This window comes from Bison bison, unplaced genomic scaffold (genome assembly GCF_000754665.1).
Source record: "Bison bison bison isolate TAMUID 2011002044 unplaced genomic scaffold, Bison_UMD1.0 scf7180017864374, whole genome shotgun sequence".
Lineage (NCBI taxonomy): Eukaryota > Metazoa > Chordata > Mammalia > Artiodactyla > Bovidae > Bison > Bison bison.
This window is the reverse complement of record NW_011494946.1, coordinates 4,852,731-4,869,060: the sequence shown is the minus strand read 5'-3', so window position 1 is coordinate 4,869,060 and position 16,330 is coordinate 4,852,731. Positions and strand designations below refer to the sequence as shown.

Here is a 16,330-nt window from a genome sequence, read left to right as displayed (position 1 = left end):
ACAAGCAACTCCTACAGCTCAACTCCAGAAAAATAAACGACCCAATCAAAAAATGGGCCAAAGAACTAAATAGACATTTCTCCAAAGAAGACATACAGATGGCCAACAAACACATGAAAAGATGCTCAACATCACTCATTATCAGAGAAATGCAAATCAAAACCACTATGAGGTACCATTTCACACCAGTCAGAATGGCTGCGATCCAAAAGTCTACAAATAATAAATGCTGGAGAGGGTGTGGAGAAAAGGGAACCCTCTTACACTGTTGGTGGGAATGCAAACTAGTACAGCCACTACGGAGAACAGTGTGGAGATTCCTTAAAAAACTGGAAATAGAACTGCCTTATGATCCAGCAACCCCACTGCTGGGCATACACACTGAGGAAACCAGAAGGGAAAGAGACACGTGTACCCAATGTTCATCGCAGCACTGTTTATAATAGCCAAGACATGGAAGCAACCTAGATGTCCATCAGCAGATGAATGGCTAAGAAAGCTGTGGTACATATACACAATGGAGTATTACTCAGCCATTAAAAAGAATACATTTGAATCAGTTCTAATGAGGTGGATGAAACTGGAGCCTATTATACAGAGTGAAGTAAGCCAGAAGGAAAAGCATAAATACAGTATACTAATGCATATATATGGAATTTAGAAAGATGGTAACAATAACCCGGTGTATGAGACAGCAAAAGAGACACTGATGTATAGAACAGTCTTATGGACTCTGTGGGAGAGGGAGAGGGTGGGAAGATTTGGGAGAATGGCAATGAAACATGTAAAATATCATGTAGGAAACGAGTTGCCAGTCCAGGTCACGATGCTGGATGCTTGGGGCTGGTGCACTGGGACGACCCAGAGGGATGGTATGGGGAGGGAGGAGGGAGGAGGGTTCAGGATGGGGAACACATGTATACCTGTGGTGGATTCATTTTGATATTTGGCAAAACTAATACAATTATGTAAAGTTTAAAAATAAAATAAAATTAGAAAAAAAAAAAGTGTATCTTAGTGAAATATATCTATGCATTCATAAACACATGTATCTATAACCACATGAACACAGAAAAGGCTATTGACAGATATATAGTAGGTCTGTAATTCTGATGACAGTATGCTGCTGTGGCTGCTAAGTCACTTCAGTCGTGTCTGACTCTGTGCGACCCCCACAGACGGCAGCCCACCAGGCTCCTCTGTCCCTGGGATTCTCCAGGCAAGAATACTGGAGTGGGTTGCCACTTCCTTCTCCAATGCATGAAAGTGAAAAGTGAAAATGAAGTCGCTCAGTCGTGTCCAACTCTTAGCAACCCCATGGACTGTAACCTACTAGGCTCCTCCGTCCATGGGATTTTCCAGGCAAGAGTACTGGAGTGGGGTGCCATTGCCTTCTCTCGATGACACTATGAAGGACATGAAATGATCTACATAAATTTATGGAAATACCTGTGTTACTGGTAGTTATCACAGAAGAAAAGGCATGAGGAGGTCGTCTTCTTTATACGTAATCAGAATAAGCACCCCCAGCCCCATGTCCTCACCCTTGTGCTCATAGGCAGCCCTATTTCTGTTCAAATGGCAAAGAGAGTTTTGTTTATAAGTACTGAATACATTTAATACTTTTGTTTGCTGAGTCATGACTGCTTATAGTGATTGCAGGCATCAGGATGATGGCGACAACTAGCAGGGTGAGTAGAAATGATGTCATGTATTTTTCCAACATTGATGGAAATTGGACAGAGGGACACACAGAGAGTAGAATTGTGCTATTAACTGTACATTAATAATCTGCCTCAAATGCGGGAGACCCGGGTTCGATCCCTGGGTTGGAGAAGGAAATGGTAATTCACTCCAGTATTCTTGCCTGGAGAATCTCATGGATGGAGAAGCTTGGTAGGCTACAGTCCACGGGGTCGCAAAGAGTCGGACACGACTAAGCGACTTCACACACACACACAATTATAATAAGTTAGTATTTGTCACTTTGAAAACAGAGAACCAATGGCAGTGTGTCAAAAATCCCACAGTGTATACAATGTTCCCTGGGGAGGGTAACAGGACATTATCAAACAACTGTTCAAGAAGGAAACCAACAGACACAAATTACTAATAACAGTATTTGAAGCCATGGGAATTTATTTATCCTTTTAGAAAATATTTCACTCTGGCTTTGGCAGCAGAATGAAGTATTTCAGATTCTCTTATTATTACCTAACCTATTCCAGGGATTTATAGCCTTGGAATCCAAAAAAATAAACCAACGCTTTAATTCTACTATGTAAGCCTCCAAAACTTGCTGAGAGAACGCCTCTGGTACTCTGTGGTTACTGTAGCGTAGAGCTTCCAGAGGTTCCCAGGGAACAAATCAGAGTTAATAAATGATGGTGTTAGAGAAGACCTCAGGGATTCTGATACTTTAAAAATAAGAGAGAGGCTCCAAAAACAGTGCTAGATTCTTTAACACACATGACCTCAGTTTTCCCCACAATTCTGAGAATGAAGCCTACTTCTTAGAATTGTGGGGAAAACTGAGGTCATGCGTGTTAAAGAATCTAGCTTCTCTGGTGGCTCAGACGGTAAAGAATCCGCCTGCAATCCAAGAGACCTGCATTTGATCCCTGGGTTGGGAAGATCCCCTGGAGAAGGGAATGGCAACCCACTCCAGTACTCTTGCCTGGAGAATCCCATGGACAGAGGAGCCTGGAGGTCTATAGTCCGTGGAATCCCAAAGAGTTGGACATGAGTGAGTGACTAAGACTTTCACTTTTTCAGGTTTCATTCTCATTTTATAGATAAGTAAGTTTTTGCCTAACAATTACTTGCTCAGGCTCAAAGAGGATATTATGAAGACCTCAACACTTAAACTGGGTCTTTTGGAATAAAGCTCATGTTCTTTCTAGTACATCAGGCTGCTTGTATTGATACTGAGAATTAAGTGTCTAAGTAATAAATATCTCTAGCCTACTGCTCAAAACAGCTTATATTAGTTAATAAAACTAACAATTTAATTCACTTCAGTGCTAAGTACAGTTCTAAAGAAAAAGTAGACTGGCTTAAAATAAAACCACAAATCTCAAACAGTATAGGTTGAGCATTGTCATTTTTATGTTTTTGTGTAGGAATTCAGGTTTAACTGTCCAAGGGCAGGAGGAGCACGGGGTAATCTCTGTGTCTATGTGACCTCAGTGGAATTTATGCACATCACTGGGCAATATCCAATAAGCAGTTATGGGAACAGTGGTAAAGGACTACCGATGTGATCTAGTCATTTTAGCTATCATCTATTTTAGGAAAACCTATAAACCAAATCTTAAAATTATAAAATTTATAAAATAGAGAATAATCAACTCACCTAAGTTTACCCAAATACTTTCTGACTTACAAAGTGTTTATCACAGATTTTCTTTAAAGCTCTACTGCCCAAAAACATAATTCAAATAATTTACAGCTTCTCTCAAAAACTATCTATATTTAACTATTCTGATATATACGGAACTGTATATATTATATATTTCTCCAAAAAGAAAGTATAGTAATTCTTCAGTATCCAAGGGGGATTGGTTCCAAGAGTGCCTGTGGATATCAAAGACCATGAACCCTCAAGTCCCTTATAAAAAAATGAACATAACCCTACAATGAATATAGTCAGCTCCCCAAATCTGCAGATGCAGAACTAGCAGACACAGAGTGCTGACAGCGTATTTACTAGAGCTTTCAAGATTAGAATTTTAACCACAAATCCAACATAACAAAAGGGATTTGCAATTACAGTCACAGATTTTATAATAAATTAATATTTGTGAGTAATATCATTAAATTATGCTTTTTATAAGGAAATAGATCTCTATTAAATGCAACTTCCTTGAAGTATATTTTATAAAATCTTTCCCTCAAAACCATTGTTTTTATTTTCTACCCTTCACTGACTCAGACTCATGGGGAATACCACAGATCCTGAAGATATCTTCTCTGTCTCTAATGAGCTCATTTTCTTCCAAGAAGGCAATATACATTAAGGTACAGACATCTGACCAACTTCAGGTGAAAATTAATTATGAAAGAATTTATAAATCTCTCATTTGTTTTTATTAAGTCATCCTTGGGCAACATTTACTCACTCGCTGTCTACATAATTTACTTAAGTTAATATTTAGTACCAACTATGTCCAATTCTGCCAGTTCAATTACTCCCCATTTAAACACAGATTTACAGGGATCCCTTGGGAATATGATGCTCTATCTGAAGGATACTGGTATTCCAATCTCCACCCTATCCTCTTGACGGCACTGTCTGTCTACCTCTTGCCTCTCCTTTTCCCTGTGATACACTCAGCACTGCTGCCTCTGAGAAGTCACGTGGAAAAAGCTTGGAAGTGGTAGATACTAAGATGTGCTTTTGGAAGGGAGGACAAAAAGGGACCTTTATACTTCTTCTACCACCTCATTAGTTCATAAGGCAGGCTGCTGAGTAGAAGCAGGTAGTAATAACTATGATTAAGAATAACTATAAAAACAACTTATTTTCCACACTGAACACTCAGGGAAAGAAATAATAAAGAGTACAAAAAGGAAATACAAATTTGCTATGAAAGCCGCCACCTGTCTGCAGGTGCTGGTCCACAGAGACGACGACCCTGCACTCTCACCACGAGACACTCACTTGCCGTCCGTGTCTGACGTCGCTGCGTAGTGCAGGGGCGTGCATCCTCGCTCATCAAGGTCATTCACGCTTGCTCCTGAGCCCACAAGAGCAAACAGGCACTGGTAGTTGCAGTTGGCAGCAGCGTAATGCAGTGGAGATCTTTTTGCCCAAATTAATTAAAAAAAAAAAAAAAAAGTCAGGGACACACCCCAGGAAGTAAGAGCACAGCTGATCCACCCAGTTATAAATACTGTATTTATAGTAAGTTGGAGGTTGATTTCTGCCATATACTAAGTCTTTCAAAGGGCCAGACAGAAAGCTAGGAGGAGAAACCAAGATGCCCGAAAGCCTCTAAGAAAACAAAATAAGACAGAAACACAGTTAAAAGTAAAAGAATGTAAAATAAGATAGAAACACAGTTAAAAGCATTTCATAGCTTAGACAGTAACAATTACAGGTTTTTGAGTGAATTATGGATACCCTTCATATTCTGCTCCAAAACTTGAAAACTTGTATTCTTCTTCCTCTCTAATACCATCAGCAATCTAAGAAGTTTTCATTTTAACAAAGCTTCCCCTATACTAATACAAATGTTTCACAGTACAGAGGTAGCACCTTCTGTTATGTCTCGGTTGAGGAATAAATGGTAAGAAAGATACAGAAGTATGAAAAAGAATGCTGTAATATCAACTATATGGGACAGCTTCACAGTAATATCAGATTTCTCAAGCAAAAATGTATACTTTTGAAGATTTTTCATCATTTTGAAGAGCTAGGGTACTGTGTTAATTACTAGAGACTGAATATTTGTAGCTTATTTCTTTCCAGTTACTGAAATGAAAAACAATGCTATTAAATTTAGGAGTTTCTGTATTTAGATTACAAAACTATAATGATTCATGACTTTTCATTTACAAAAAGAGGAAGAAGAAAGAAAACAGAAAAATGAAGGTGAATTTAGTCCAGAGTCTTCATGGCATATTGTTTTCTAAAATATATACCTGGGAAAATGACAGTGAAGCATTATTTTACTTTATTGGATACTAGTATAATATAGTAATAGTATTTTTGAAGATGCAATTATTCCTGAATTATTTTCAAGCCTGTACAGTTAGAAGCCCTGCCTGTAGCATACAGTGCTTTATGTACTACAAACTAACTAACGTGAGCTGGATTAAAGTCGGCTTACACCTGCATGCCCTCGAGCCTGTGCTCCGCAACAAGCCACTGCAACATGAAGCCCACTCACTGCAGCTAGAGAGGAGCCCCCGCTCACCAAACTAGAGGGGAGCCTATGTAGCAATGAAGATCCAGTGCAGCCAAATACATAAAATAAATAATTGTTAAAAGGGGGGAAAAAAAAAAGCACACTTACAAAAATAAATTAGCTATAAAAATATTGCACTCCAAAGACAAAGTGATTTTTGATTTCTTGGGCCACTGGCTCCTTCAGTCAGCAGGCATATGAGAACAGTCTGTTCCTCAAAGGAACAGCGGGTCCGACAGTTGTTTTCACTTTTCTTTCACACACTTCTGATTCTCTACCACATGTGATTCTATTGACCTCTGCACTATACCATTCCCAGGCACTGATACATATTCACACATTTCCTTCCAACACATACCCTCTCTCTTATCGTATACTCTGACATAATTCTCAAACTCTTGACACACAATTTCGCTCATATTGCCACCTTTCTTTTTCTTTTTTTACTGAGGTAACACTGGTTTATAACACTGCATAAGTTGCCTGCGTACATTAGACTTCTGTACACACTATAACACGCTCACATGTTTTTCAAACTGCCTTCCACCCTTTCCTATATGGTTCCAACAGACATTGGGTCAATTCCCACTCTAAGTAACTTAGCAGACCCTGGTGGCTTTAATCACTGCAGTCACAGATGCAAGCAACAGTGAGGTCTGGGCTGAACAGTGAGAGTGCGGGTTGGCTGAGGGAACACAGGGCCTCTGCCTTCACACTGTGACCTGCTTCCTCCCTCCTAGTGCTCTGGAAAAGCTAGGCCATAGAGTCTCTAAGAAAGAATGACTTGAGGGAATGGAGAACTACCACTGCTCTTGTAAGTTGCTGTTTAGGGAGCACAGGTACTGCACATGGGTTACATTTTCATAGCTATAAAGAAGCAGAGGAATGACATCATAAAAGGTACGTAGTGCTTATAAAGGAAAGCTGTGGCTGGTAGGATGGGGCTATGGCAGGGGCCCAGTTGGAAGAAGGCTGTGGGTAAGAATGAATATTCAGAAGTTATTTCCTTATTGGAATCTTTCAACACATCATGATCACAATGTAAAAGATGTGAAAGTTTTTAGTTAACTCATAGAAGCCAAATAAAAAGATTAAGAAAGTCATTAAGGAAGCCATTAAGGACTTCCCTCATGGCTCAGACAGTAAAAAATCCGCCTGCAATGCAGAAGACATGGGTTCGAGCCTCGGGTCAGGAAGATTCCTGGAAAAGGGAATGGCAACCCTCACCAGGATTCTTGTCTGGGAAATCCCATGGACAGAGGAGCCTGGTGGCCTACAGTCCATGGGGCTGCAAAGAGTTGGACATGACTGAGCGACTAACACAGATGCCAAATTATAATTTGAGAAAGTCATTAAGCAAATAACATTAAGCAGGAGCTATAGAGGAACTGTACCACAGCTCACCTTCCAAACTTGTCTTTTTTGTTGAAGTCTGCACCAGTATTCAGCAGAAGGTTTAGGCACTCCAAATTACTACCCAGGAAAAATACAATGAGAAGATGCAACTGTCAATAACTTTATGATGAAATTGGTAGGTTTAAATAAGCATAAAAGTATGTTTTCAAATGAGGGCAGAGTGAATAAAATACTATGACTTATATTTTACGAAACAACAACAACAAAACCTGCCATGATCAGCTACCTTTTTCTTAAAAAAAGTAAAAATTTTGTTAACATACCCTCCAGCTGCAGCTGCATGTAGACAGGTCCTGCCAAAATCATCTGGGGTATCTATATCAAATCCTACAAGAATGAATACATCTTATGTAATACTAGATGCATGTTACTTTATGTAAGCATTACATTAACAATGTAAAAAATCACACCCCATCATACACAAAACTATGACTTACAAATAGGTACAAATTAATTGAAAACAGATTAATAATGTATTTTTTTTTAATTACCACTAAAACACTGGGGTTTTTTCAAAACAAATGCTAGAGTACTTGTTTAAAAGTCATAGAATACAATGGAATATTATTCAGCAATAAAAAGAAATAAAGTACTGATACATACTTGTAACACTGGATGACCCCTCAGAACATTTCTAAGTGAAAAACCAGTCACAAAACCACGTTAGGTGATTCCACCTCTACAACCTACCTAGAACAGGTAAATTTAGAGATGGAAAGTAGATTATTGATTACTAAGGGCTGGGGGAGGGAGGAAATGGGGAACTGATGCCAAATGAAGTTTCTCTGGGTGTGGGCGGTAGCAAAAATTTTCTAAAACCCACTGTAGTCATGGTCATGTATCTCTGTGAATATACTAAACTGTAAGATACATAAACATTGTTGGGGGGGTGGTGTGCCACACTGCACGGCATGTGGGATCTCAGTTCCCAGACCGGCATAGAAACTGTATCCCCTGCCTTGAGAAGCACGGAGTAACCAGTGGACTGCCAGGGAAGCCCCATGAATGATTTCTTAGTAAACTTTTTCCTTTGCTACCTGTGGATTACTACTAACACTGAGAAGGGAGTTTTATAATTCTCTTTCATAGATAAATGGGTATGTGATTACTTGTGGTATGCATACACTTAAAACACTCAAAACACAGTTACATCACTTAAAAGATATCACCAAGGGCTTCCCTGGTGGCTCAGTGGTAAAGAATGTACCTGCAGATGCAGAAGATGCAGGATCAACCCCTGATCCAGGAGGATCCCACACGCTGCAGGGCAACTGAGCCCACACACTACAGCTACGGGAGCCTGCCCTGTGGAGCCTGGGAGCCACGACTGGAGCCGCGACTGGAGCCGGCACGCCTAGAGCCAGTGCTCTGCACCAAGAGAGGCCAGAGCAACGCGAAGCTTGTCACCACAGCTATGGGGCAGCCCCTACCCTCCCCAACTAGGAAGGAGCCCTCGCAGCAACGAAGACCGGGCAAAGCCAAGGGGGAAAAAAAGGTACCATTAAGAAAAACTCAGAAGGGTCTGTCTCACAATATGCTAATTTTTCCCAGAAACTTTCCCATAATTCTTTCAGCAATCATAAGTATTAATAATATATAAAATCTGTTCAACTTTTGTAACATGCTAATAGAATACCATTTAAAGTAAAATCTTATATATTTAGTACTTCTACACATTTTAATAAATATCTTTATAGTAATATTTATATTAACAGAAAGCTACTGATCCTGTTTTGTATCAAACTATGACTGTGGTATTTTAAAACAGTAATTAAATATGGTATACATTTCAGACCTAGAAGATACTGTAAACTGGTCACTGGTTCTTAAAAAGGAACCATGCAAATGAAGATATTTTGCTTCCAGACATAAAAGGACTACTTCAGAAATATTCCACATGCCATTCCCCAACTAAGAGAGGGGAAGAAATCACTAGAAAAATAAAACCTTTCCCAGAGTTGAAGAGAAAATCAAATCTTATAGGGCCCAATATCTTCTAAGAGGGGTTAATAAATGATCCATACTTGGATGTATTTGTATATAATTTTGCAAAAGCAGGATGGAAGGGAGTTTGGGGGAACCATAAAAGAGGATAATTTGTCTGTGAAGGTTCCACTCACCAGAAGAAAGAAGTTTCCTACAGCAATCTGAAAAACCACTTAAGGCTGCCAAATGGAGGGGGAACATTCCATGTATGCCACGTCTAAAGCAAAGAGGACAGTATCTTCATCACAATGCGAGAAAAATACAGTCACTTAAATAAAGTAAAAAGAAACTACTTAACTTCTCCAGCAACTTTCCTCTTGGAGTAGGGTTTTTCGAGCTTAGACTACTTACTGTCACTGTGGACCTTGTGTGGGTCTGTGCGTGTGTGGTGGGGAGAGGGCAGGACAGTGTGCGTGTGTGGTGGGCAGAGGGCAGGACAGTGTGCGTGTGTGGTGGGCAGAGGGCAGGACAGTGTGCGTGTGTGGTGGGCAGAGGGCAGGACAGTGTGCGTGTGTGCTGGGGAGAGGGCAGGACAGTGTGCGTGTGTGCTGGGGAGAGGGCAGGACATCACCAATGTCCCTGGGCTCGAGCTACACTGGGTGGCAGTGGCACTCTGCCCTAATTAGGACAACCAAAAATGACTCTATAGACATTTGTCTCAGGAGCAAAAATCATCCCACCTGCTTTGCCATCAAGAATCATTACCACAAGGCAAAATGTTTTGCTTAAGACTGTTCACTGCAGTAATTTTTCCTAGCAGTAAAAAATCAGAAGTAAGTTGTGTTTGTAAATGAGGAGAATGAATAAACTGTGAAATCTTTACACAAGAATTAAATTTTATAAAACGAATGAACTAGAGTTACTTACAGAGATTAAGAAAGGAAAAAAAGCCCTAATTTATATTTACATGGCTAAATCAACAACCGCATGTAAAAAAAGTTTCATGAAGCATACAGTAGCATACCATTTTTAGAAAGCTTAAAAGAATATTTAAAACATTTATGAACATATAAAAGTATAATAAAAATGTAAAACTACACATAGGAATGATAAGCATCAATTTAAGTAGGGTGTGTATTTCTGCAGAGCATGCAAGAGAATCCATCTTTCAAACAAAATTTTACATGGAAACTTTAACATATTAGTCATAATCTAGAAAGAACTGGGATAAAAAACATAAAAAGACCCAATGAAGTCGTATTAAACATTCTATTACATCATCAACACCAAGAGGAAAAAGCTCAAGCAACAGTCCTACGTTCAGGACAAACCCGCGCTCCCCTGCCTGGCAGGCACTTACTTGGCGGTGTCGGCCCCGCTCGTGATGAGGGTGTTGATGAGCAGCTCGTGGCCATACCTCGCTGCTATGTGCAAAGGAGTGTTGCCATTCTTATCTTCACAGTCGATTACAGCTCCTGCAACAAAGGAGGAATAAAATCCATAGATTTCATCCACAGCAAAGTTACTGGGTCAGGCACTGGGATTACAGATTTTATACTTAGAGCAATTTCGTGAACTGAGCATAAGATTTTTATAGATTTAAAAATCAGAAGACAGTCTGCAACGCCTCATCAATTATTTGATCATGAGTTTACTCCTACCCTTTCCTTGCCAAATGAGAACAGCTATTGTCTTAAGTCTACTTATAAATAGTCCCTTGGAACATGGCTTGTGAAACACTGCCTTAAAGTAATGTACCCAAAAGTCCTTTTTATTTAAAAGTTTAGCTTGCCTAGTACTAATTCAAATACAAACGAAAAGAAAAGAAATGAAAATGCTAAAAACAGTTCAAAATATTCAAAAAGGGAAAGAGAAATGCAACTGAGTTTTGTCAATATATAATAAACTGCAGTGGAAAGGCAGAGTTATTTTTCTATTTAGCATGTTTTTTTAAAGCCAGTACTAACTGCTAGTGATATTATATAAATAATCTAAGCGAAACAATACAGAAATAAATGAAAAACAACTATAAAAGATACATGTAAGTGGCATTTAAAATTCTTCATTATCTGATTTTCATGAGATATGATATCAAATGTCAAAATTATGTATACTGCTATAACAATTCCTCAATACCATTCATTATGTGGATGAATGGTTTTACTTTAGAAAAAAAACAAACAGAAATACTTTTTACCACTCTGGATAATGGTTTGTGATCTGGAGAATCTACCATGGAGGGCAGTCATGTGCAGTGGAGTTTTTCCATCTTTGCTCTGAAATAGACACAAAAAAGATTTAAAATTCTGGTTATATTCATAACACGTAATTGTTCATTTTATTTTGAATATCCTCTTGCAACCTTATTTTGTATAACTATTACTCAAGCATTAGGTTTAATAGGTGCCTATGGCAGTGTAAAACAGTTATCTGAAATTATGAACTAATGTTTTAGTATGTATACCATAAAGCACAAATATATAGTGCCTACAGTTTATAGAAGGTCCCGAGTGGTAGGTGTGTTATAATCTTAGTATCACTCCTATTTCACAGATGGGGGAACTGAAGAACAAGGATACTAATGATTTGACCAAGGTCATGTCATTGGAAGTGGTACAGCCAGGATTTGCTGCAAGGTTCAAAAATTTCACATTGCTATAATTCTTTTGTCCTAAAAGAAATGCTGAATCCCTCCCTGACCAAGGAAAAGTGAATGTCAGAATTAACTTCAGCCACTATAATTCACTTTAAAAACTTTATACATTACTTAGTTTACAATTATTTGTAATCAATATTGTTAGCTTTTTCTCAAATTACTTAAGATAATAAACTAGACTGGTTGTGCATGTGTATTCAATGTAGGAATTCTGAAATTTCAGAGGAATTCCAAATATGAATTAGTGATATCTTTTACTGTGAGTTAGGTAAAGTCCTTTCTTTCCTAAATTATTTTGTTAATCAAAACATACATGTGATTATCACAAAGGAAAGAAGTATTTGGGGTACTCTGACCAAAATTTACATATAGGATGGGGGTGGGCAAAGGTATAATAGCTATCTGGCTTGACAACTGGATATATTGCATGAAATTGTATTTTTTTTTTTTTGCTTTCAACATACATACTATCCAGAGTTTCTATCCTCTATAGTAACTGATTATAGAATAAACACTTGAAGAATGGAGGAAAAAAAGGCAGCAAGTGACATCGTCAATGTAGCGGGGTTCATGATAAGCAAGGTTATGAAAAACCAGACCTATATTGCTCTTTTTAAAAGAACGTTCACTTTACATCTAAATAGTATTTTGTAGGACAATCAATTTAAAAACTTACAAACTGAATATTTATGAACCTAAATTTACATTCCAAATGTAAGTCATCCACAATTTGATCAGGTCAGAAACATCAAAATAGAGAATGAAATGGGAGGAAAAGATGAAGGAGAAAGATGACTTGATAAGGAGGACTTGAGGGTCAGCAAGTATGATTTTCTTTCTTATAAGGCAAATTTTGGAGCCATAGCGCCTTATTCAAATAACCATTTGTCAAATATAGGTAACGTTGGTGTCAGGAATGAAGATATATTCTTCAATGAAAACACATTACTTGAAAACTCACTACTATCAACAGTTTTTACATAATGTCAGGGTTGGACGGTACCCAGAAATCGTCAACAACCTGGAGAGTGTGTTTCAATGAGCTTGGCGCTAGGGTAACTGGACAGCTGCACATCAGCAGGAAGTCACACATCCTTAGTCAAGATCAAAGCAACTTTTATGGAATCCAGTTTTAAATCAATGTCATGGCCTGTTGTCTTCAAATCTACTTCACCACCACATCTTAACGACTTTGCTAAAATATTCCCTTGTCATGTGTAAAATCCACCACTGAATTTTCTAAATCATTAAGGAAGTAATGTCAAATAGGACCACTGATATGAGCAAGTAACCCTCTTGTAGAAATGATTCTCATCTCTACATTCCACAAGAAAACACAGACTTAAAAATAACTACAGGTACTGGTCAGCTACGTAGGCAATGACACATGAACCAAGTAATTAAATTATTTTCAAACTATAGTAACTGTCTGTCTAAACAGCACTGTATAAAATAAACAGCTTAATTTTTACTGAGCCATCGATACACTAAAAAATGCATAACAGTTAATGATACAGGTAAGTCTCTCTTACTCCAAGACACTTAATATTTAACAAAGATAATTTTAACTATAGCCACTTTATCATAAACAGATCTATCTAGACTAAAAATATCTGATGAGATCTTTTCATTTGAAAAATGTTAAGATAATTTCAATTTTTTTTATTTTGAAACACTCTTTACTAAAAAATATTACTAGGCTTTTGAGGAAACAAGTAACAAAACTCTCCACTCCTGTTAAGAATTTTTTTTTTCTGAGCACTGATTATCCAAACAGCAGGAATTCTTCAAATCAAAATAAATTCAAATTGAATAAATCCAAATAAATTCAAAATAAGTTCAAATTTATTATTAGGAAATTTTTAGACGTTATTTAAATTATTAACAATAAAACTTCAGTAGGTGATCTGACTGAGAACCGAAAGCTTTAAATGTATTTTCTTAAAAGAAACACTTGTACCAGAGAGGGCTTTTTTTTTTTTTTTTAATATTATGCCCTTTCCTTCCATGGTTTGATATGTATAAATTCTGTCCTTTAGCTGGCAGAGGGCAATTTAGAGCAATGACCTAAATATAGATGGGCTTGCTGCTGCTACAGCTGTCAGAGTGGGTCAGTGGCATTGTTAAAGGATGTTTTCAAGTTAGAGATGAGAAAACCGACTCCCTTCCCTATCCTTTGAAAGACACCAGCTTATCACACCTACAAAAGGAGCTGAAATGTTATGTAATTAAGCTCTGAAAACATTCGAAGCTTAAATATTTTTACAAATCCTAAATGGTTCTGTTTTTTTTTTAATGGTTTCTTTTTTTCATTCCACAAGCCACGGTTTGGCAAGTGCCCAAAGAATGAATTAATAAATTAATACAGACACAATCAGTGAAAGCAACTTGGAAAATATAAATGACAAGTACACATTATAAAGTAGTTGTGTTCAAAATTGTGGTTACATGTGCATTTCCAAAGACTTATGCAGTAAAAGTACATTTATTTTAGCTCCAGAACTTTTATGTATTTCTAAAACTTAAATGCTCACTCTTGAAAGCAACTGACCAAAAATCAACTATTCCTTGTATGTAAACCACTGATATTCATCTTTTAATTTTTCTAATATTGTGAAAAATTTCAAAACAGGAAAGTTGAAAGAATATTACTGTGAACACCCATATGTGTACCACCTAGAGTCTACTGCTAACATTTTACTATATGAACATTATCATACATCAGTCTCTCTCTCCACCCACCCATTCTATTAAGTGATTTTTTTCTTTTTTTTGGACCAAGCTGTGTGGTATGCAGAACAAGGGATGAAACCCATGCCTGCCCAGTAGTGGAAGCTCAGAATGTTAACCACTGGACTGCCAGGGAAGTCCCTAAATGGTATTTTTCAAAATTAGCTACAGATAATCTACTTATTGCCTCTAAAATACTTTGGTATGTGTATCATTAACTAAGGTTGAATATTAGCTTGGTTTGTAACCTTCTAAGGGAACATTTACATGCAATGAGGCCTTTGAAATCTTAAATGTACCACTTGATGAGTTTTGACTAATTCTTATTCATATAACCCAAAGCTCTCAAAATACAGGACATTACCACCATACCAGAAAGTTCCCCCATGCCTTTTTATCAATCCCTGCTCCCAGAGACAATAACTGTCCTGTTTTCTACCCCCAACTATAGATAGTCTGGCACCTCATTACTATTTGTCTGTTCTAAAACTTTATATAAGTGGGAACAGTGAACAAATTCTTATGTAACACTTTTACTCAGCATAGTACTTAAGACTTCTCTGTGTATGTACCAGTAACTCATTCCTTTTTATTGCTGAATGGTATGTGCTACCAACAGTATTAACATAGCACAACCCGAAACACTAGGTAGGGATTTTGATCTGACTTCCTACCTTCATATTGACGTCGGCCCCATTGCCTACTAGAAGCTCTAAACACAATGCTCCGTGTGTAGATGCAGCAGCAAAGTGCAAAGGAGTAAACCCTTTCTCATTCTTCTGATTTACATTAGCACCAGAGTCTATCAGTTCATTCACGACAACATCCTGTCCATTGTAGCAGGCTACGTGAAGAGGTGTATTTCCATAGGCGTTTGGCTCATTCATCTATTGGAAGACAAAAAGGTCAATGTTAATGCAGTCTTCCTAATTATTAGTGCTGTAAGCTACCTTAACAACGTTGTGGTTGAAATCAAATTATTAAAGTGAGAAACAGGGATAAATAATACAGATAAGGCTTATAATTTTAAACTTCTTTTAAAAAAATGAACATAACTGCAGCATTTTGGTGTCAAATGGATTTTGTACCATCAGGGAATATAATTCATATAGACAAATGTCTATTTCAAGACAAAACTGAATGATTACATGAGATATTTTAGGAAAATGAAAACAAATATTTTAAAAAGCATTCTAGGTAAGAGACAATTAAAGCATTAACTCTAAGAATCATGAAAAATGGACACAAACTGAAAATTGACATATACTGAAAAACACACATATTTTCTCCTGGTTCATTTACAGTGACCAAAGATGAAAGCTGGTTTTTAGTAGACTGCAAGATTTTTAAGAAATGAGTGACATCCTTTCCTATTTATTTAACTCATTTTTGCAACAAACTTAGGCTCTAGATATATTCCAGCCTACATACTGATACACTGATATGTTACCAAAATGAGTATGCTCTAAACAATGTGATCAGTACTGAGAAATAATTCATATAACTCAAGTTTATCTTTCTATTCCTTAAAAAATATATTGGATTAACATTTTCAAGTTTACACAGCTTTCCTGTAATGAAGAACTTTACCTTTGTCCCTGTCCTCTGGGAGGTAACCCACGGCACACCTGATAGACACGTGCTTGTCTAGGGTGGGAGCTGGCTACCCTGCAGCTGAGAGGAGGGTTAG

The 16,330-nt window shown here is 37.6% G+C and overlaps 1 protein-coding gene across 1 annotated transcript in view; it reads right to left on the bottom strand.

The window, feature by feature from the left end:
* ANKRD28 (ankyrin repeat domain 28) overlaps positions 1-16,330 on the bottom strand; it is a 127,401-nt gene that overhangs the window by 34,669 nt on the left and 76,402 nt on the right. Inside the window, exons 8-14 of the mRNA XM_010856753.1 lie at positions 15,315-15,527; positions 11,452-11,530; positions 10,615-10,729; positions 9,449-9,531; positions 7,592-7,655; positions 7,317-7,385; positions 4,664-4,804 (exon numbers count right to left, since the gene is read on the bottom strand). Coding sequence (XP_010855055.1) covers positions 4,664-4,804; positions 7,317-7,385; positions 7,592-7,655; positions 9,449-9,531; positions 10,615-10,729; positions 11,452-11,530; positions 15,315-15,527 — 764 coding nt within the window. The remainder of the gene's footprint in view (positions 1-4,663; positions 4,805-7,316; positions 7,386-7,591; positions 7,656-9,448; positions 9,532-10,614; positions 10,730-11,451; positions 11,531-15,314; positions 15,528-16,330) is intronic.